The sequence below is a fragment of the Drosophila ficusphila genome, unplaced genomic scaffold (assembly GCF_018152265.1).
Source record: "Drosophila ficusphila isolate 14025-0441.05 unplaced genomic scaffold, ASM1815226v1 contig_288, whole genome shotgun sequence".
NCBI lineage: Eukaryota > Metazoa > Arthropoda > Insecta > Diptera > Drosophilidae > Drosophila > Drosophila ficusphila.
The window spans coordinates 289,633-311,475 of NW_025064191.1; the positions used below are offsets into that span (position 1 = coordinate 289,633).

Genomic DNA, 21,843 nt, shown 5'->3' on the forward strand with positions numbered 1-21,843 from the left:
GAATGCAATTGAATAGTCGTTTTAACTTGTCCCTTAGTTAGTTTTTAAAAACTGATTTGGAAAAGATTAGTTGACAATTTTGGTAAAAAACACTATATTTTTAGTGGTTTTTCGGTTCTAATAAGGCCAAAAATAGACTTACAGCCGAACCAAACACTGTTTTGTGCTCCTTATGACCATAGTTAACGAGCCCAATCACTTTTTGGACGATTATAAAAAAATGATTTTTTGGCAATTTTTCGCATTTTTGGTAAGGGGTAACATCATCATTTTTTGCGAAAAATGGCCAAAATGAAAAGTTTCCAGATTTGAATGCCAATCGATAAGGGGTGTGATTGCGAGTCTTTCGAGGTATGACACTCCATTTTCTGACGAATATTTCCATCGTTATGGCCAAAAAACTGATTAAGTGAAGTATAATATGTCCCTTCAACTTGAAGCTGAGATATTTTTCCTGTGAGCGAACGAGGTCGAGTTCGGATTGTTTGTCCGCTCCATCCGGCTTCGGTTGATGTGGATGCTGATGTCCTGCTGCCTCGGAACCGCACCGGAAATGGGCAAGTAAACAGGACTCATTACGGCGCTTGGTTATGCTAATTCGAGGGAGAGGCGCTCGGTTCGCAGCGACGAAGTCGGTTGCGGGTACCTTAATTCCCCCGGCAAAGCGTACAAGTACAAGAGCTACGGTTGCGGGCTGGGCGGCCGGGATGATGTGGTTTGGCCCCCGTGGGCCTTAATGAAACCCAAAGCGGAAGCAGACTGGTAGCAGATTAAGCAACTGAGCGGATTTCATCGACATAAAGGCACCAAGAGCTGCGAGCTACGAGCTGCGGACCAGCTCCCACTTTCCACTTCCCAGTTGCAGCAGCAAGGACACCCCACACAAACACAAACACAAACACACACACAGAGGCACACCCACTATAAAGGACACTTAGCTGCTCGGCATTGTTGGCCAATGCCAGGCGACTGTGTGTGTGAATGAGGATACGTGAGCGTGTGGGTCGGGGTTTCATTTCCCCGCTTTGTTTCCCACTTCCTGTGGATGTATTTTAATTATATGCATTTTTGTTGCATACCTCAAGGGGCCAGTCAGTCGGGAAAGCAGGCCAAATGAATTTTTAATTATCGACAGCGGACCGGAGCACGAAAATCAATACGAAGAGGAACGTGAGCGTGAACATTAGGTTTCAAGGCGAGTGCAAACGTTCCTCCTTTTTTCCTCCGAGAACAACCCAAAAAGAATTGAAAGGGAACAAAAAGGCGGGGGAAACAGGAGAACTTCACGCCCTGCTGCCCATAAATAATAATGCCCCAGAATGTTTGGCATATGCATGCATGCATGGGCTGCTCTCGGCCAGTTTATGAGCACATGCCAGTCGAATGCAGTGAAAAGTGGCCAACATCCTGGCCGACTGCCATTCGCTCTGGTCGAAGGGGGGCTTGAATCCTCGACACTTAGATGCACTCTCGACAGGGGAAAGCCGAATTCCACATTTCAAAATAGTGGCAGCAACTGGTAACTAGAAAGGCAGGGACAGAGAGCAAACTGTGAGTTGAGAGTGAAAAGTTGGGCAAATAAAGCAGCTGCAAGTGGAAATGATTGCCAGTTTCCTGAAGAATAAATTCTACCTTCAAGGCGAGGCATTTCAGCACAGAAAGTGGGAATATCAGAAGCTATTTAAACAGCGATTGGAATGGTACATAAACCATATATATTAGTTTTCATTATTTGTATGGAGTAACAAATAAATTGTTTGAATATCATTTAATTTTAATAACAACATTCCTTCGTACCTATGACGCACCTCTGATATCCCCTCAAAATTCCCTTAAAGCTCATGAAGTGCGATCCTGTGGAGAGCTCTTAACGAGCGCCTATAATACCAATCAAAATAACTAGCCGCTGGCTGCCGGGGCACACACATCCCCTCTTCCCTTTTTCCCACCGGTTAGCCACCTGTGCGACGTGCGCTTGCTAATATAAAATTTCAATTTGCATATCATAAAAAATGTCAATACCCGGCAAATACGCACAAGCAGCTGCAGTGCAGGAGGTTAAAGGGAGAGTGGAGTGGAGTGGAATGGACTGGCTTGGAATGCGGAGTGGGTGGCGTTCTGTGGTGTAGTTCGCCACGCAGGATATCGTGCGGGGCACCACTCTCGAGGGCCTTCTTGTCTATATATCAGAAGGGGCGGGAGGAGGAGGCGGGGAGCCTGCTTAGCCGGGCATATTTGATATGCAGCGGAGCAAGTGGAATTTTAATGTGCTGAGCCATTTCTGCTTGCTGCCTGCTGGTATTTGTTGCGCACCTCCACATCCACCTCCTCCTCCACATCCTTGTGCTTATCCCTATCCGTGTCCTTGTGCTGCGTCTTTTCACTTACCTGCTTGTTCGCCTTGCGGTTGCGGCAGCTGTGCTGCAATTCCTCCGAATTTATCGACCGAGCGGAGGAGGATGCCTTGTAATTTGAGCACCATTTCTACCTCAACTTTCGCAGGTGCGCAATTAGCCGCTGCACTCGCATGGCTAATTAGGCATTCGCTGGCTGCGTGTAACTCGATTGTTGCCAGCGGCTCCTGCATCGCCTTAAGTGTTCCGATAGCAACTGCTAATCGCCGGAGGGGTTTCGGCCAGCCAAGCAGCTGGGAAGTCGAGGTGTAGCGCCAAATGGCGCCTTAGCACGCCTAATGAAATTTTATGCAGCCTCATGAGCCACATACACACATCCATTTATTGCGGCGAATCACGAAGCCCGGATCCTGGCATTCCGTGCTCGCCTTCCTCAGCCACAGGTGGCCACGTGCCACGCCCCCTTCGCCCATAACATCTAAGTGCTCGCTCGGCTGCCTGTTCATAGTTCTTCGCCAACTCACAACTCACTCAAATCGAGCCGTTTTCTATTATGGCACACGGAGAAAAGTGGGGGGAATATATTTATAACTTAGGTCAACAGACCCATTTTCTTATGAGAACTGTACCTTTAACATTTGAATTTTAAGTTCTCCCCTGCTCGATCTGGTTTGTAAGTTTAACCCACTGAAAAGAAAATGGTGACTAGCACATGCTAGCACTTTCTCTGCGCTCGCTTAGCTAGTTTAATTAAGAGCCAATCTGTATAGCAGCTGATAGAAGCCACTAAATCGCTTACGCTCATGGCTCCATGGCTCCATGGGACGGGAAAGGGATGCAGGGCTCCTGGGACCTCCACCAGGATGCAGGCAGGTGTGCATCGATTAAGTCGTTCGATGTGTGTCAGCTGAAAGTTTGCTCACTTAATGCCATTACGGGGATGTGCAGCATGTGTCTGCCTGGCAGAAAGGACGCAAGGACACGGCACAAATTAAAACTTGCCAGGGAAACAGCAGAAGAAATTTAAAGGCGGAGCTCGGAGACAGTTTTCCAATTAAAGTAAAAACCAAACGGGGTGGATTTTGCGAAAACTTGAGTGGCTTAAGCCTGTTAAAGGGTGTAGGCCCTCAAAGTTTGGGGTCCTGGCCGTAATGACCTCCATACACACAAATGTTGATTCAATTTGCCAGCATGTTTACGGCCCTTGGCCAACAAAGGAAACGGATACCCCGAATAGGAATAAGCCGAAGTCCCGAACCCCGATCCCAGATCCCTGGCCATAAACAACACACCTTTGTGTGGATGTGCGCCGGCTTATTAAATCCCAATGATGGCCACATAAAAAATCGTCGGCCATCCGGCAAACAAATTGTATCATAAAGTCCGGCCGTCCAAGAATGGCAAATACGCACGGAAAAGGCCAGCGGACAGTGGAAATCGGTTGGTGGGCAGTGGGAGAGCGGAACAACAAAGAGACAAAGGTCCTTCGACATGGAAAAACAGAGACCTTACCTCCACTCATGATTTTTATGGCCAAAACGAATCGAAAATTTCACTCTGCGCCACGTTAAGTGCGGGCTTTAAGGCAAATGACTGCACTCGAAAAAAGACTAATGCTCAAATCGCATTTATCATTAAATATTTTCAAGTTCAAGAATTTACTCATACAGAATTTATATAGTATTAAAATTCAACTGAGAGTACTTTGAGTAAAGGAAATACAATTATCGGTTAATGGAAAGTCAATCAATTATATTCCAGTTTAGATATACTTTTGTTGAAGTGCACTAATCGCGAGCTGCCCGAAAAGCGTGGCGTCATCGAATAATCTGGGCCTTTCCGCGCTGTCAGCAGAAGGATTTGCCTTTTATTTATATCGTTTTTATTGCAGTCTTAAGGCGGCGCCCGGGAAAAAACTTTTGATTAAGACACACTCCGCAAACAGCGGGCTCCGCTGTTGGAGAGAATGTCGTCCCATCCTAATTGGGTATCAATGCGCCTGAATCAACAGCGGCGGCGGATGCGCAACATTTTATTGCATACTGGCCAAGTTTGCCGCCATTTCCTGCGCAAAACTTCGACCTGCCGAGCTGTCCTTCCGGCTGCCTTACCTTCCTCAGCTCCTTCGTCCCTCCTCCTCTTGCGAGCCCTGCGAAAAGCTCACCTTGGAGACGCAATTTCATTGTCATCGCTGCTCCGGTGGCTGGTTAACTTTCCTGGCCATTGTCTGCAGCCCGTCCTCCGGCGGCGGAAATCCGCTTTCCCAAGTTTTCGGTGCGCAAATTGTTGAAATTAGTTTTCTGCGCCAAATGATAAGTGCTTGAAACTGAACTGCAGCCCCGAAATTGCAATTTAATTAATTAAATTGTTTGCGCGCCGAGAACAAAACCAAAACCAAAACTCTCTCAGACCTCAAATGCACTTCGAAAGCGTATCATTATTTGTATGGTTTCAATGCCACTGGCCACGAGAACATGGCTTCAAAGGAATTTCTAAGCTCGCCTGCAAAAATAACATTTTAAACCGAATAAACAGTGTGCTTTAAAGCACTTTGTCCACTCAAATTGTTATAAATGTCCAGGGGGTCAAGTTTACGCTGGAGAAATAAATTTGTGTCAAATTTGGGCGAAAGAAAAACAGTGAAAGCAGTCCACAGCAGCACAGCAGCACATTCATCCCCGGCAAACTCGCTGAGTTGGCGAAAGGGAAACTTAGCAGACAAACGGGGAGGGAAACAGGGCGTATACGCAACGTGGGGTGGGATTTTTGGCTTGCGACTTTTGGCGCTGCAAAGTGCAAATGAAATCAACGCAAATTGTTGCCACATGCCCGAAATTTGTATCTGTAACTGTATCTGTATCTGTATCTGTATCTGCGAGTACGTGCCTAGTCGCAGTCTCCGATTTTCGGGGCCGTATTGATTATTCCGTCCTCTCGGCCTAATCGCCTAGTGCGTGAGCCCGGCTCTTATTGAATCTGACATTGTCTCCTCCCTCTCCGCAGCACGTGGCTTCGGGATGCGCGTCGTCGGCGGGAAGACGGGAGCGGACGGCCGGCTGTTCGCCTACATTGTGTGGACCGTTCCGGGAGGCGCCGCCGAGAAGAATGGCCTGCAGCAGGGCGACAAGGTGAGTGCTGGTTGGGTCAGTGGCTTAGGCCAGACATCCCTGATTGGCAGTGGCTCGAAGGGCGGGGAAGTGCGGCCAGCCAGGAGCTAATAGCTCTTGATTGATGGCTTTCGGCACGGATTGCACTGTGAAAAGAATCACTATCATTGGATATTTAAAATGTATTAATGGTATTATTAACAGTAGTACCAAATTAAGTAGGAGAATTTCTTCATAAGAAATGTAAGCAATAGTTCTTGTGTGATACTTATGACAGATCCTCGAGTGGAACGGAATGTCGCTGATCGACCGCAGCTTCGAGGAGGTCTGCTCCATCATGGACCGCACCGGGGACATCGTGGAGCTTCTGGTGGAGCACGCCACGGACTTCCGCATGTGCGACCTGTTCGACGAGAACCTGCCGCCCGGCAACGCCGGCGGTCAGAGCGGACCTCGGCGGTCCGGAGATGGACCCGTTGGTCTTGGCCTGATTGCGGGTAAGTCCTCCTTGAGATTCTCCCACCTGATTCCCCTCGCCCCCCTGTAAATACTTAACCGAATTCCAACATTTATGTGCATACAGATATGACATTCACATAATTTTCATTTGTTGCTCTCGTTTCTCGTTACTCTAACAACGAATCTCGAATATCGAAACAGAACCCGAAACCACCACAGACAAATCACCGGCGTCGCCAACTAGACGGAAACTACCAAAAACCCCGGTATAAAACTATTTCGTTTACTCACTTGGTTAAGAAGCCTAAGCTGCGGCAGCAGTCGAGGATCGAACATACTATATGATACTATAGAGATACTCTAGACTCTAGACTCTAGACTCTAGAGAAACTACCGCCTAACGAGAACACACCGAGCTATGTGCAACCAAACTGAAAACCGAAAAACAAAAACTAAAGCTAAAACTAAATCCATTTGCATACTAAGTATTAGCAAGCCATCAAATGCAGCTTAAGCATCAGCAGCAGCAGTTTTCCACACGATTTCAGCTTCACAAGTGCTCACGAAATGATTGACTCCTCGTACTCGATTGCAGCTTTGATGCCATGAATATATATATATATATAATACTCACCTTCTAGTCACCGCAGATTCAACGATTCCTTTGACTTTTCCGTTTCCGTTTCCGTTTGTAACACATTCATACAGACATTATCCGTAGCTGCCAGTGATACTCCACTCCTTGTTTCTATGTGTTTCCCCGATTTGAGTTCCTTACTTTGCTGTTGAGTTCACACTACAGTTGATTAATTACTAACCATGCGAAATGGCTAAATGTGTTCATGCTACTCTTGTCATATAACCACCAGATGTACCTACATACTCGTCTGTTTATTTTTCGGTGTGGTAGAACTAGTGATTTCGAGCAGTAAATACTAACTAACAAGCCCACTAACGTGTAATACGGTTAAGTAGCACTAAGCGACTTCTTCGCGGAGGAGGAGTGGACGCTCAAGGGAGGGACTCCGGTACAGTACACACTCTACCGAGTCGGTTTTCGTTTCCAATCTGTTTTTCCTTGGTTGAGCCTTCTCCTCGCGGGCAATCCAATTGCCCCGGGTCACAGTAAGAACAAAGCACCAACAATAGGGTCTAAGATATAAAGTTTTAACGTAACGCAACGCAACGCGACGTAACGTGACGCAACGTAACGTAAGGTGCGTGTCTATGATAATTCCACTCGAGAATCGAATTGAGCCACCCCACTCCGCTTGCGTAGGACCCCTAGGCCCTACGAATCGATACAATAATGCCGAGGAGCCACTGAGAACTAGAAGAACTAATGTAACGCCCGCTCGGGCCAGTCATAAAGTAAAATAGCATAATCTTTATAAATGTTACTAGTGCGAATTTGTAGCGAACAGAGTTTAACGATATTTGTGTGTGTTTTAAATGTTATTGACTTTACGATATATGTACACATACTACCCTAATCGTAAGCAAATCGAAAAACAACCAATTGGACAACCAAAAAAAGTAGTTTGTTGTTGAAATGTTTAAATGTGTTTTTAAGCCAAAGTACCCGAGATACCTTATACTAAATATACATACTATATATGTTGGTACACGACTAAGTCCGAGAGTTGTGCGCATTTGTAGACCCTCTGTTAGAGCTGTGTTACTCAATCTCGAATCGAACAAGTGAAAGTTAAGGTGAAAGTGAAAGGAAAGCGAACGGAGGCGAAGGCGCACACTGTGGAGCCCACCTACATAGATACTCGTGCATTCGAAAGCGACTCGAATCGTATTTAAGTATCGTGAACAAGTGCTAAGAATCGAGGAGGGGGAGGGATGGGTGCAGATTCACTCCGAGGAGCCGGCTGAGCACTCGTTCACCTTCCTCAGATGCTCTGTAGCTAAGTAACTCCTGTCAGATGGGTGATAACTAACTAACTAACGTTGATTTCGATCCGACACTCTGTATAGAAACCTACCTGTAATCGTAACTCTACTTGTAACTCTAAATGTAACTCTAACTCTAACCTATGTGTAACTATACCTGTACTGGATTAACTGTAACTAAATACCACTAAGAACCCTTACGAGGTCGCCTGGGCAGGTGTGAAGGTCCCCGAAGAAGGGAACTCTGGAAGGAGACCCGCAAACTGATGAGATTTTAAGATTACTTGCACTAACGTACTTGCGCAGCTCGAGGTTGAGATTTGTTCGAAAGCATATGTATACACTTGCGACTCTACGCTATACGATACTTGAATATATACCCATATACAACCAGTTATAGTCACTAATGCGTATACCGCGCACCGAAATGTGCTAGAAACCTAAATCTAACTGAAAATGGCTAACAAAGAAATGTGAAATAAAGTCTCTCTATTTAACTGCAAACAAACGAACCGCGTGCAAACCATTGGGAATCTCTTGCCTGGACTTGCTTTGTATCCTTTCGCAGCATCTGAACATCCGCATATCCGCACATCCGCAGTTCCACCCACCCATCAGCAACCCGAGCAAACCCGAAGCCATCAGTCAAATGGTAAATGAACAGCAACTATATCTCAAGTACCCTGTACATTAAGCAACCCAAAACTACTCGTTTATATATATAAATACTAGAGACCGCAGCCTTGTACAGTTAGCACCCGTTATCCTTAGAGAACGAAGCTACTTAAGCAAAGTCCTGACCGGCAACCAGTGTATTATAGCCAGGATCCAAAAGATACTTTGTAAAGCCCCCTCCAGTCAATATGTATTGTAAAGTGCGCTTTTCCTCCTTTTGTTTCTGTTTCTGTTTCCGTTCCGTTCTGTTTTACGTAATGCTGCGTTACGATTTGCGTTTATTTTCGCCTCGGTTGCGTTCCGTTTTATTTATTGCGTATACGCCCTGTTTTCTCTCCTGCTTTCCTGTTCTCCTGTTCTCCTGCTGTCCCCTGTACACACCGTGCTTCCACCTCTCTGTCAATTTATGAGCTTTTGTTTGGCTTTCGCTTGGCAAATGTTTACCTTTACTTTCGTCTCGACTCTGCCGCCTCGTTTCGTTTGTTTTGGATCTGTCTGTTCAGTTTGGCTTTGCATACTTCCACTGCCCGACTGCGGACTACTCTTTAACATAATTATAGATCCGCTCCCCCGCAGTATGAATCTATATACTCGTACTCCTACCTCCAAAGCGAAGCCGTGCCACACACACCAGAACACACACACACTTTAGTCAACGTATCCTTTCGGCTCATTGTGCGCTAATGTACCTTAGATACCTGTTTAGATACCAGGGTTACTCCACCAGCAGTACTTTTGTCCAGGGTCACAGAACAGAACCCAGAAGAAACCACACCACTCCAAACACCACACACACTATTCGGTTTTTTCGGTTCCTTGTTTTCGGTTTGCTGTTGAGTTGATTTATCCTAGATTCCCGAGTTCCTCGCCTTGGTTTGTTTGCATTTTGCCTAATTTGCATAAGCCTTCGCCTAAGTTGACTAGAAATTAGTGGCTCTTGAATCTTGAACCGACTACTCGTAGCATCTCTCCTACGACTGCTAAACACCCTACGATACTTATAAATAACATGCTGATTGTATACAAACAGTTTTCATTTCCTGTACTACCAATGTAACCCCAGCTGGCACGAGTTATGGCTAAACAGAAACCAAAACCAAACTAAAACTAAACCAAAAGAACCAGAAACCAGAAACCTCGAAAAGCGAGGCGCACAACCGAAAACCGAACTAAATATTATATATGTACAAATTGAAAGCGAGAGTAATACGACTGTCGTGAAATTGATTGAGCTGTGCCGCCTTCCTCGCGACTGATTGATTGATTGATCTGTTGAATGTAATCCGTTAACCCACGATATGCATACGACCCGAGGCATAATCAATTCGATTTGAAAGCAATAACCCCGCCCGACTCCCCTGTAAATATCTGTTAACCGTATAACCGTATAACCGTAGCATATGCCATACGTAATTAGCGTTCATTTTGTGTATATACTGTACCTAGCTGTCTGTGTATGTGTTTGTCCCGCTTCCCATTTACTGATTTACTGGCATGCCTTTGTTTATTATTCATACGCAACTTTTGCCGCAAACTTTTGTGTCACTTTGAGTTATCTTCCAGGCGGAAAAGGGGGAGCTGCGGTCGCCCAAAAGTTTCGGATCCCAGAAGCAAAACCGCCGGGCAGGTGTCAAGTGGAGCCCCAAGGATCCCGGCGACTTCTGTCTTCTTGTCCCGGCGGACTTGTCAGCAACAGGTGCTGTCGCCCTTTAATTGACAGCCGGGGGCCGTAAGAGCTCGAAATGTCGAAAATTAGAAAACTTTTAACAACAATTCTCCTTTGCGGGCCTTCGCCATTATTATTATTATTATCGACGACGACGACGGCGGCCCAAAGTTTTCAAGTGCTTAGGCTTTTATCGCCGGCGCCTGCCTGATGCCAGATAAACTCCAATAATCCTGCGAGTACATGTGCCTGCTCACCTGAGATAAAAATAAACATCCCCTCCCCGATTTTCCGACCGCCTTCTTCGGGGTCCCAGCACGAATTCGATTTCCACAGATGAAAAGTGCGCGGCATAATGTAATATTTTTCCTTTGCTTTTCGCTCGTAAAAGTTGCCGAGCAACAGTTCGCACTTTTGTGTGCGTCTGCTCGTCTGCGTGCGTGTGTGTGTGTGGGTGGGCTCCATTTCCGCTCGCAACACGTTATTGCAATATGGCGGCTTCCGCTGCAGATCCGCCATGGAGAAAGTCAATTCGGCAGCTCGTGTGTTTGTGGTGTTGCTGTTGCTGTTGCGCATGTACCCGCCATGAATATGTAATTAGACCACGATATTGCCAACTACCAACTACCAGCACACAGGAAGAATAGGTGAACAATAGATTTTATAGGATTTTCACTACTCAATGCCTCAGTATACAAATTATATTTGAAGCGTAGCAAGAGTTAATAGAAATGTCAAAATTTCAATTGGGGAGCTTACAAAACCAATATGAGAAATGAAATCTGATCAATTAAGGAGTCAATTCTGGCAGTATAACGAGTTGTTTTGCCGTGTTTTCATGTGTGCAACATAATGCTAGTTTCAGCACCAACTACACCAACAATGGGGCAGAAATGGACCTTCATGCGCCGCTGCGCCGCAATGACTTCCGTTTTGGGGCTCGCAAAACACAGAACACAAAACACAAAACAGCAGACAAAGGCCCCGAGCAGATTGCATTTGCGGTGCGCTTTGTTTATCTGAGCATGTGTGCTTTGCGTTTTGTAAATAGAGAACACATGCACTCCGCTCTTCCAGTGCTTCCTAGTGCGAACACCATAATTTGCGTTTGAATTATGCTCGTGTGTTCGTGTGTGCCTGCTCTTCAGTTTCGTTTTCAGTTTTTAGTGTATCCTGTGTGCACTTGCCCCGAGGGCCACTGTTGCAACTTTCCCGGCATGCCACCGCCCACCCATCCCGCCACCAACCACCAGCCACCAGCCACCCCTTCGTTCTCACTCGTTTAATTAGTTTTATTTACGTTTTGATTGCTTTAATTTGCCGTTCAGTTACGAACACTCACACTCACACATCCAGAACACAACAAAAATCCAAACGAACACGAAAAACGCAGAAACTCGCCAGCCCACAAACCTGTAAATAGGCGCGGCGAGCGAAACGCTTTTGTTTAGGCTCTAGGCTGATAAATCTAGACTGTACCATATATCCTAGCGATAACCGAAAGTCGAATCGAATGGCGAGGCAAACGCAATTCGCAGTTCGAGATGCTCCGACCCGAAAACTAACGACACTTTTGCTCGCCGCAGGAGCAAATTGCCCGCGAGAAGCTGGTCACCGGAAGGGTCCAGATCCAGGTGTGGTACCACGCGGAGCGCAGCGAGCTGGTCGTCTCCCTGATGGCCGGCGACGACCTCGCCCTCCGCGACGAGGCCTACGGACACGGCAATCTGCCGGAGGCATACGCCAAGGTCCGCATCCTTCCCAAATGGTGAGTGAACACTACTTTATGGTTCTTGCTAACGTCTTAGGGGAAATTTATAGGATTTTGTAGTACCTTTTCATATAGGTTTTTGGTCGTATTTTGGTCAAAAATGATCCAAAAGCAAAAATGCTAACAGATTTTAATAGCAAACAACCTCAGCTAACGACCCATATCACTTTTTGGAAGACTTCGAAAAAATTATTTTTTTGCCATTTTTCGCATTTTCGGTAAGGGGTAACATCATAATTTTTTGCGAAAAATAGCCAAAATTAAAAATTTTCAGATTTGAATACCAATCGATTAGGGGTGTGATTACAAGTCTTTCGAAGTATGGCATTCCATTTTCTGGCTAATATTTCGATTGCTATAGCTAAAATGGTTATTTTTTGAGTAAAAATCAAGATTTTTAATGAAGTAAACAAATTTGTTGCCATCTCTTATTATAGTAATAAAGTATAGTACTCACCTGCAGTGTCATCAATTGCCCAGGAAATATTTTTGCTTACTTACTTTCAAAGCTTTCGAATAAGAAGAATGTTTCCCGTAAGAGCAGCTCCTAAATTGAATGTGTTTCCCTCCAACTCCCTCCAACAGCGGCGACGGCAGCGTGCAGCAGACGGAGGTGAGCCGCCCGACGCAGAACCCGATCTGGAACGCGACGCTGACCTTCGGGCACGTGAAGGCGGAGACGCTGATGGACCGCTACATAGACATCCAGCTGTGGGACCTGGTGCCGCACACGGAGTCCATCTTCCTGGGCGAGTGCAGCATCGAGCTGCAGCAGGCCTTCCTCGACGACCAGGCGCTCTGGTGCCGGCTGGAGGACCCGAAGGGGCTGCGCGGGATCAGCATCAGCAAGTCGCCGAGCGTCTCGCCGCGGGGCTCCATCGCCGCGGGGGCGGGGGCGCCCAGCGGGGACGTGACGCGGCTGCTGCGGCGGGACTACAACATGCAGCGCTCCAACTCCGATGACGTAGACTCCATCGGGGATGGGGCCTCGCTGCTGCACCCGGACCACGCCTGGATCGCCGGCTCGCGGCGCGGCTCCTCGCAGTCGGAAACCATGGAGGTGGAGGTCTACCAGCTGGGCAAGGACTTCTCGCGCTCATTGCCCGGTTCGCGTCGCTCGAGCTTCCAGGACGCCGAGAAGAACCGGCTCGAGGAGGACGCCATGGCCACGCCGCCCACCTCCTACCTGGTGGGCCGGCGCCGCTCGTCCGTGGCGCGACGCGATCCGGATGAGATCCTGAAGTCCTTGAAGGCTGTCCGCGGCGAGCTGGGGCGCACCATGAGCCTGGGCACCGAGCAGCACAAGCGCATGGGATCGAGACGTGAGTAGGGGGAATAAAAGTCCAATTAAGGAAGTACTCAGCGATTCGGAGAGGCCAGATTAATCCGAATGCCCAGGAACATTTGGCGGGGGATAAAGTTAGTCAATCAAAATATTCTACATTATTCCTAAAACCCTCTTTTACTTTAGGATTCCCTTTCAGATCTAGAAAATATAATACCTAGAGTATAGTTACCATCGCCAAATGTTCGTGGTATTTTATGTTTTATTATTTTCGGTACGAGTCCGAGATGATTTTACCTGAAAGTATTTTTATTTCCCCCACAAAACCGAGATCTGAATCACTCACCGCAAGAGCTTCTTGCGCCTTCTCTTTCTATCCGCTATATTCCTGTGTCTCTGTCTCTCTCTGCATTTCCTCCAACCTTTGAACCCGACTTGCCTTGCTGCTACATGCTATATGCCACTTGGACACCTCTGATCTGAACGCATCCACACAACCACACACACCCACTCACTCGTACTTGCCACTGTCTTTCTCTAATGTCTTCTTCCGTATCTTTCCCACTATTAGCCACAATATCGGTGTCGCATTACCAAAGCTTTGACACTCCCCACACAAACTGGACAAAACACTAGGTGAACTGCCCAGCAAGAAACAAGAAACAAGAAACCAGAAACACGAACTCAATTAGCTCCAAATCAAGTACAAGTAAACTTACGCATTCGCACTGCAAAGCCCTCAGCACTCGTATCGTAACTCTTTTGCCAATCCAATGGAGGGCTCACCTCGAGTGAGCCACCAAGCACCACACTGCACCACCAGAGCCACCACAAACGGTAGAGACCGAACCACAGACCTTTGTAAATTGTACAAGAACCGAATCCGTACGAACTAGGAATGCCTGCTAGCTGAGCTTGGCAGCAGTCTATTAAGAACGCACTAGCCAGACTACAGTATGAACACACTACAAACACCACCACCCAACATCACCACTCACCACTGGTAAGAATGCAAATGAACTGAGTTGAGATTGAGATTGAGATTGAGTTGCGTTTGGCCTGCCTCTTCTTCTTTTCTTTGCCACCTTAGTTTAAGCCACACAGCTGCATGCAAGCCACCTAATTAGCCGCTTTCACACACAATTACCGAGTAGATTCGCCAGCTCGTACGTACAGTGGCTCCTCTGCATGCCGAGGAGCAGCCAGAATCTCATTACACACCCGTCCAGGCTCACGTACTCCGCGGTAATCCAGTCGGGAGACACGCCAAAACCTCGCTACTTATTCCAGCTTATGGATGCTATTTTCACGGCCCCCAAAGTTGGCAGCAAATTTGCGCTTAAAATGCGCAGCTCGCAGGGGAAGCCCCTCGTTACCTGTTAGATGTTAGCTTTCCTCGGCAGTGAACCCTTCAACGCCCCGTCGAAACAGCTCAGCCTTGAAATTAACTTTTCAGAGCGGGCCAAATGCGAAATATGAAAACTCAGACAGAATGCAGAACAAAGGAGAGCGTACGCGATAACCGAACAAAGCCGAGATACGCATTTCCCAGAGCCACAAACAAGCCGTTAAATATGAAAAAAGCTGCGTCTCCGTCTGGGAAAAGTGCTCCACATATTCACACATATTTATATATATATTGTATATATATTGTATATTTTGTACATACTGGATTGACAGCTCCATTCTCGCCGGATCCCCAGCGTTCGCCGCCATTATTGTGCTTGCTCAGCAAAAAGTCGAAGTCGGCTGTCTTTGGCAATATGCTTTCTCGATTTCTGGATTGCTCGCTCCCGCTTTCCTTTCCTTCGATTCGACAGTTATTATTAAGCCGCTTAGCGATGCCTGGCCTTCCGTTTCCGCTTTCCCTCACGCACCTTCACATCCGCCGGCCGAGGAGCGGAGCAGAGGAACCCACTCGAGACACTCGAGAGCAAACGCAGCTGTCGCCAAGTTTATTTGACGTTTATTTTATTTTCGACTGCGCACGACTCCGAAATATTTGAACTTTCGCCATAATCCTTTTTCCGTTTCGAGCCAGCGGGGGCACCGAATTTGTGCTTCGTGCTGCGCGCCCAATTGATTGAATGATTGATTGACTGATTGGCAGGGCCGATAGGGAAAACCCGCTGGCGGGCCTTATCAACTTGCGAAAGTTTTAATGAGGCATGACTGTCGAGTAATTAGGCCCTTCACGGTTGCCGAAAGTTGGCTAGTACAAACAGGGCTCAACAGCACTTTATTTACAAAGTCGTATACAAACTTGAGTGCGGAAAACCAGGAGAGACATCACAGTGTTAAGCTCCTCATTTTAATTTCCGAAGGCAGCAAGTACACGAGGACACCGCAAGCTGCGGAGATTACCGGAGAGGTGGGAACTTGTACTCGCATTTGGTAGCCAACATCTTACCCAAGAACAGCAGGATGAAGAGGTTGAAGGTGAGGAGGCAGACATTCGACAGGGTGTATCCCACGTACAAGCTGGTCACCAAGACGCCGCAGCGACCGAACATGCTGGACAAGGCCAGGGCCTTTCCCCTGGAAAGCAACTCGGGAGTAAGGATGGGTTTCCACAAACATAAGAACTACCTTAAGCGAGTGGGCACCAAATCTATGAGGATGGTGCTTACCAGCCTGATGCTGCACAGGGGCGGATCCACCACGATCAGGAAGCTGGCCAGGATCACGTAGGGGCGCGTCACCACGTTGAGCAGCACGCAGCCGCTGGCGGCGACTCCTATGTACAACAAGATCACCACCTTGCGGTTGGTGCAGATCAGGAGCAGGCTGGTCACCACGAAGATGCCGAGGACGACGAAGCCGTGGATGAGCTGGTCCTTCATTTCCTCGTAGCCCAAGCGGCACTTTGGAGGAGTGTGAAAATAAAGAGCTTATCTAAATCTATCCATTAATCAAGACTTACCTTATGGCTTTGCTTGGGGCTGTGGCCCTCCAAGTGTTCGCAGACCGTCAGGCGGTCTTCACACTCAGAAGTGAGAACCCTGATTCGCACCATCCAAATGGGCACTGCGAAGGCACTGGAACGATAAAAAACAGTTTTTACTTTTCCCTGTTTAACCAACTAAGCTCAAACTCACATTCCACACAGGGAAAAGAAGATGACGGAGAAAATACACATGAATTTGGTGTATTGGACCAGAAGAGTCCTGGTCTCATAACACCGTCCAAAGGCCATTGACCTGAAAAGCAAAAGGAGGTCTAAGTGGGACCAAACAAGGAACTAGGACAAAGGTGATCCCTACGCGCGGGTGAGACGGGGCTGAGTGAGGGACCCCACCCCGAAGCTTTCCAGGGTCGCGTCCTTGCCCTTGTTCATCCGACAGACCCTCTCCATCACCCGCAAGGCCCTCTCCTCATCGCCGATCGACAGGAAGTACTTGGGCGACTCGGGCAGCCAGAGCAGGATGCCCAGGCCGAGGAGTCCGGGGAGCTGGTTGCACAGCAGCAGGATGCGCCAGCCTTGCACGGGATCGCTTTCCAGGTTCAGCAGGACTCCTGCCAGCGCTGGCGAATAGCGAAAATAAGCCTAAGGAAAGGGTTTACTCCGAGGTATTGCTCCGACTCTTACTCGCCACGTAGATGATGCTCAGCCCGAAGGCGTAGCTCATGAAGTTGAGCACCCTGGGACGCAGCGACACCTTGGTGAACTCACTCAGGTAGGTCATGAGGGAGACCACCAACGCGGAGATGCTTTGCGGAGGAATAAATGAATGAATGAAAGTAGAGGGAGAGCGGGGAAAGTCCGTTGTACTCACAAGAACCCAGCCAGAGTCCGCGCGACCAGGAAGGACCAGTACTCCGGCATGCAGGCGGACAGGATGGAGAGCAGGTTGGCGGAGAGGCCCGCGCAGACTATGATCCTCCGCCGCCCGAACCTGTCCGCCAGCTCGCCCCACATGAAGCAGGTGAGCATCTGGGCGGCGAAGTTGGCCGCCATCAGCCAGGAGATCCGCTCGTTGTTGAGCTTGAGTTCGCAGTTGGCCCCGGCGATCACCACCGCGATGCCCAGCTGCTCGTTGGTGAGCCACAGCTGCACGAAGAGGCAGGCGAACAGCATGAGGTACTGCATCCTGCCGAATCCTGCCGAAGGACCACTGGGATCAGGCGGTGCTGATAAGCTCGCCCGCGGGCTCGACTCACCCAGCTTGGCAAACACTTCGTCTATGTCACTCATCGTTGGGATGTCTCTGGCAAAGCTCTACAAATGTACATGTTTTATAAAAAACAAAAGGGAACCAGGCCTAACACATAAATATGGATTGCTGAGAAACCGGTTCCCCAAACCGACGAGTAATGTTTTTGTTCGGAAAATCTTCATTGAAAGATTTATCAAGATTACAAAGTTTAGAATGTACATGCAGACCAGATTACACACTACAAAGTGGAAGGAGGGTAAGCGGTTTGTACCTAGCATTTTGACTGCAAATGCTATACAATGCTATTGGGTTACTTCATAATCCTGGACAGTCAATTGAGAATCATTTCCTTGCAAACTGGGAACCAACTGTATAAAACACGCACAATTTAGATGGGTTTGCAGACGTGGCCGTTACTTGGGTAGAAAGATGGTCAGGACGATACAGACTGAAAACCAGAGAGTGATCAGAGTCATCAGTGAATGGCAAAATCAAGACCCAACTCACCTGCCAGGTAGAAGTTGAACACGTTGAGGGTGAGGTCGCAGGAGACGTGGATGAGGAACCCCACCAGGGTGCTGCCGAGAACAGCTCCGGTTCTGGCCAGAGATCGCACCATGCAGATCGCCTTGCCGCGCAGGTGGATCGGGAGGGCGTCGATGAGCACGGAGGTGGCCAGCGGGATGAGCACCCCGGGCATCGTCATCATGCCCACGAAGCAGATCAGCACCAGCGTCGGCTGCGAAAGGCCGTTCAGCGAAACGCCCAGGATGAAGGCCACCGAGCAGTGCAGCGTGAGCACGTACTTGCGGATGAGGCACTGCAGCAGCAGCGTGGAGAGCAGGTAGCAGCCCATGTAGGCCAGGGCGTAGTAGATGGGGTCCACCAGGTTGGTCATCGTGTCCACGCAGACCGGCGGCTCGACCTCCGTGGCGTTGGCCGACCCCTCGAGGTCGTGCATGTTCGGGTTCTGGACCACCAGGTCGCACAGCCGGTTGTCGCCCGAGTTGTCCATGTTGCGGATGACCGGGAACCAGATGCCCAGGCCAAGGGATCTGCAAGGGAGCACCATTGGAAATGGGAGGTATAGGCCAACCAAGCAGAGCCACTCACGTGAAGAACAGCCCGAAGATGAGCAGCAGACTGATGACGTACGTAACCACGTAGGGCGGCTGGAAGAGGCGGAAGCTCTCGTAAATAAAGTTGCGGAAGAAGCTCTGCTGCTCGACGATCGTTTTGCGCGGGTCCTCGGCCAGCGAGATGTCGAAGTCCTCCCACTTCTTCCTGTTCAGGCGGGCGATCCACTGGAGCACCTTCACGGCCTGGTCCTGGCGCTGCACGGACATGAGGAAGTGCGGCGTCTCCGGCACGAACAGCAGGCCCACCAGGGTGATCCAGCCGGGGATCTGGACGATCAGCATGAGGAAGCGCCAGGTGCGCATGTTGTAGCTGCTGCTGACCAGCCAGCTGTAGTTGGTGGGCAGGTAGAACATGGCCACCAGGGGACAGTAGATGAGCGCCGCTGTCACCGAGTGGCTGCACACGGTGACCACGGTGGGTCGCCAATTGGGGGCGTAGAACTCGCCCAGGAAGGCCACCTGCAGGGAGGCGAGTCCGGAGAGGCTGTGCGAGGGATCAGGAGGGGATTAGGAGGAGTCCGTTCGAGGGAGGCATTCACCTACAAGATCCCCACGACCATCCGCATGATGGCCAGCGAGTAGAGCTCCGGCATGAAGACCGAGATCACGGAGGCGGTCAGAGCTCCGATCAGCGAGATCAGAATCACTCGCCTGCGCCCGTACTTGTCCGCCAGGAAGCCGACGAAGAAGCCAGAGAACACCATGCCGCTCAGCACCGAGCTGGCCAGGAAGGTCTTCTCCCCTTGCGTCGTCGCGAACTCGCAGGCCGTGAGCACCACCAGGTAGGAGATGCTCATCGACTCGCACACGGAGTACATGTAGAGGAAGAAGCTCACCCAGAAGATGATCACCTGCGCGCAGCCAAAGCCTGGAGGAGATCGATCGTAGATCGTAGTAAGAACTGGGATGAGTGGGATGAGCTCACCTATGGTCTGCAGCGCGGTGTCCACGTCCATTACCGGCATCTTGAACCGAATCTTTCTAAGCCAACTGAAAACGAAACATGAAACAAACGAACTCCAATAAATCCGAAACAGTAGTGCCTGATTTTGATGTTCCTAGCTAGCTTGCATGCTTTGTTCGACGTAGCTTTCCCATTTTCTAATCTTAGTCCTAGTTCCCAAGCTCCCTCCATTCTACGCCCCTCCAAAAACAGTGATGGGAACTAGCCAGATGGTCTAGGTTAAATAAATAAATAAACGGATCTCAAAGGGTTTAAAGAGAATTTTATTTACATTACTTCGATTGCTTTTAAGTTGAATTTACCTAAGTGCAGTTTACTGAGAAAAATAAATATTTGTAAAAAAGCAACTAAAATAGGAAAATCCAAAATACAATTTCTGGATATCACTTTTTCATTTTGAATCAGATCCTATTCGTGTGTTCTTCTGACTGAATTTCCATTCAATTTAATGAGTAGGATCTTATAATTTCCAACCTCATCACCCTTCACCATCAACAAAAGTAGATTTATAGTATAGTTAACGGTAGTTTTCCCATCACTGCCAGTAAAACTTGGTAATTTGAGTTGAGTTCGAAAGCGCTTGAACCTTCATTAGGACAACCACTAACTCCCGATCCCCGCCTGAACAGGTGCCAGTCGCGTGGGACTCCCCAGCGGACCGAACAGCAGGAAGAGCTCCGTCTTGGACCTGTCGCAGCAGCAGCAGCAGCAGTTGCAGCAGCTGCAGCAGTTGCAGTTGCAGCAGCAGCAGCAGCAGTACCTGCAGCAGAACCTGCCCCTGGGCCTGGCCACCGCCGACACGAGTCCGCCGTCCGAGGAGGAGGACAAGCGCTACCGGCCGCGCTGGAAGGGATCGGGGAGCCAGCTGCCGCCGCAGAGTCCCAAGCAGGCGCTCTCCCGGCTCAAGCAGGCGGCCTCCGCCACGAACGTGGCTGCATCCCCGGATGCCCGTGGCCAGGGCCAGCTGCTCGCCACCAATCCGCTGCAGCAGCGCAAGGGCAGCATGTTCCAGCTGGGCGAGAGCCAGGCCCCCAGCACCACCACCACCACCTTGCAGCGGAAGGGCAGCATGTACGTGGCCAAGGTCACCGAGACCCCGCCCCTGGGCACGCCCACCCGCAAGGGCAGCGTCTACCAGCGGAGTGGGGTTGTGGGGTTGTCCGGGGAGTCCTCCTCCGTGGGCGACAGTCCCCAGCGGAAGCAGAGCGTGGTCAAGACGCTCAGCGGCAGCTACGTGAACACGTCGCCCCTGACGGGCGGGGAGTCCAGCTACGGACTCAAGCTGGGCCCCTCGCAGATCCATCCGAAGGGCTACCGGCTGACCACCGCGCGGTACGGGGAGCTCAAGATGGGCTTCCTCAAGATCAAGGGCAACGTCGAGGTGGAGGTGAGTGCTTCTCAAAGTAAAGTAAGATTTATCTTAGCATCCCCATCAATAAACACTTTGCAAAATCGATTTGGGAAAATAGAAAGGGTTTAATTGAATAATTGGGAAACATTAAGAAAGAGATAAAATTAAGATTTTTTTAAATAAGTACCAACTATTTCATGGGAGGCTAGCCAACTGTAATTAATTGGATAATTTTTACACACTGTTTCATCAGCATTCACTATATACTATATAATGTTCCTTCTTTAAGCATAATTTGGTATAAGTAGAAAAGAAGACAGGCACTTCCTTGCTCGCATTCTATAAGATAAAGCACGAACAAGGTGTCGAGGTAGGAAGTTCGAATGGAGGCTGCACTAGTTCCTGGTTCCTGGTTATGATTCCTCGAGACATGACACAATACTCGTACTCCAGCAGCCATGTTTTATTGCCATCTTTTACTATCCTCGTTCGCAGCTAATCTGCGCCCGTAACATTGTCAACGAGGACTGCGAGACTCCGCCGGATACGTACGTGAAGTGCTACATCAAGGACGGGGACCGGCTGCGGCACAAGAAGAAGACGCGCGTGGTGCGGCACGCGGCGGAGCCCCTCTACCGGCAGACCATCAAGTACCAGGTGAGCAAATGGCCATTGTTGGCCATTGTGGCGCCTGCCAGGTGTCGATGACGATGACGATGATGAGATGCTTGCTGACCATGGCTGGGATGTTATTACCTGCCGCCTGCCTGCATTGTAATGCGATTAATGGCCGCCGGCTGGCCCGCATCGACGCGGCCAATTTCCCCGCCCAGCGGGTGGCCCACAGATACGACCCAGTCTTAACCCTCTGCACACCGAAGTATCTGCTTTTGCCCACATAAACAATATAGTTTGAAGGCAAAGTGAATTTCAGTTAGTTTATGAGCTCCTCCATTACAAAATCTATATAAAACATTTTAAAAATTCCGGTGAGACTTTAAGAACTTATTACC

The 21,843-nt window shown here is 49.0% G+C and overlaps 3 protein-coding genes across 5 annotated transcripts in view; 1 reads left to right on the forward strand and 2 right to left on the reverse strand.

Moving 5' to 3' along the window:
* The window catches only part of LOC108099125 (regulating synaptic membrane exocytosis protein 1), a 57,906-nt gene that overhangs the window by 34,638 nt on the left and 1,425 nt on the right, over positions 1 to 21,843 (forward strand). The window contains exons 10-16 of the mRNA XM_017202462.1: positions 5,358 to 5,482; positions 5,739 to 5,958; positions 6,122 to 6,186; positions 11,750 to 11,931; positions 12,520 to 13,256; positions 20,109 to 20,866; positions 21,326 to 21,487. Coding sequence (XP_017057951.1) covers positions 5,358 to 5,482; positions 5,739 to 5,958; positions 6,122 to 6,186; positions 11,750 to 11,931; positions 12,520 to 13,256; positions 20,109 to 20,866; positions 21,326 to 21,487 — 2,249 coding nt within the window. The remainder of the gene's footprint in view (positions 1 to 5,357; positions 5,483 to 5,738; positions 5,959 to 6,121; positions 6,187 to 11,749; positions 11,932 to 12,519; positions 13,257 to 20,108; positions 20,867 to 21,325; positions 21,488 to 21,843) is intronic.
* On the reverse strand, positions 15,428 to 17,480 carry LOC108099123 (putative transporter SVOPL). 3 transcript variants are annotated; one of them, XM_017202460.2, is made up of 9 exons: positions 17,381 to 17,480; positions 16,996 to 17,320; positions 16,809 to 16,930; positions 16,483 to 16,744; positions 16,318 to 16,419; positions 16,143 to 16,257; positions 15,850 to 16,083; positions 15,630 to 15,757; positions 15,428 to 15,570 (listed from the first exon to the last, which is right to left on the reverse strand). In XM_017202460.2, exons 1-9 carry the CDS (start codon positions 17,412 to 17,414, stop codon positions 15,531 to 15,533), a joined length of 1,362 nt encoding a protein of 453 aa, XP_017057949.1. In that variant the 5' UTR covers positions 17,415 to 17,480; the 3' UTR covers positions 15,428 to 15,530. The 3 variants fall into 3 exon arrangements, with proteins under 3 accessions (XP_017057949.1, XP_017057947.1, XP_017057948.1); XM_017202458.1 differs by having other exon boundaries at positions 15,809 to 16,083; XM_017202459.1 differs by having other exon boundaries at positions 15,809 to 16,083; positions 16,996 to 17,334; positions 17,381 to 17,469.
* On the reverse strand, positions 17,537 to 19,569 carry LOC108099122 (synaptic vesicle glycoprotein 2B). Its single transcript, XM_017202456.1, has 5 exons — positions 19,441 to 19,569; positions 19,059 to 19,383; positions 18,490 to 18,999; positions 17,884 to 18,431; positions 17,537 to 17,824 (listed from the first exon to the last, which is right to left on the reverse strand). Exons 1-5 carry the CDS (start codon positions 19,478 to 19,480, stop codon positions 17,790 to 17,792), a joined length of 1,458 nt encoding a protein of 485 aa, XP_017057945.1. The 5' UTR covers positions 19,481 to 19,569; the 3' UTR covers positions 17,537 to 17,789.

Excerpts from the sequence above, each read along its gene's own strand:
- LOC108099123 (XM_017202458.1), bottom strand. The coding sequence starts at position 17,414 with ATGAGTGACATAGACGAAGTGTTTGCCAAGCTGG. Across the intron at positions 16,931-16,995 it reads CGGACTCTGGCTGGGTTCTT|CATCTCCGCGTTGGTGGTCT; the intron begins GTGAGTACAACG and ends TCCTCCGCAAAG. Across the intron at positions 16,420-16,482 it reads CAGCCCCGTCTCACCCGCGC|GTCAATGGCCTTTGGACGGT; the intron begins GTAGGGATCACC and ends TTTGCTTTTCAG.
- LOC108099122 (XM_017202456.1), bottom strand. The coding sequence starts at position 19,480 with ATGCCGGTAATGGACGTGGACACCGCGCTGCAGACCATAG. Across the intron at positions 18,432-18,489 it reads ATCTTCGGGCTGTTCTTCAC|ATCCCTTGGCCTGGGCATCT; the intron begins GTGAGTGGCTCT and ends GCTCCCTTGCAG. Across the intron at positions 17,825-17,883 it reads GTTCAACTTCTACCTGGCAG|TCTGTATCGTCCTGACCATC; the intron begins GTGAGTTGGGTC and ends TCTGGTTTTCAG.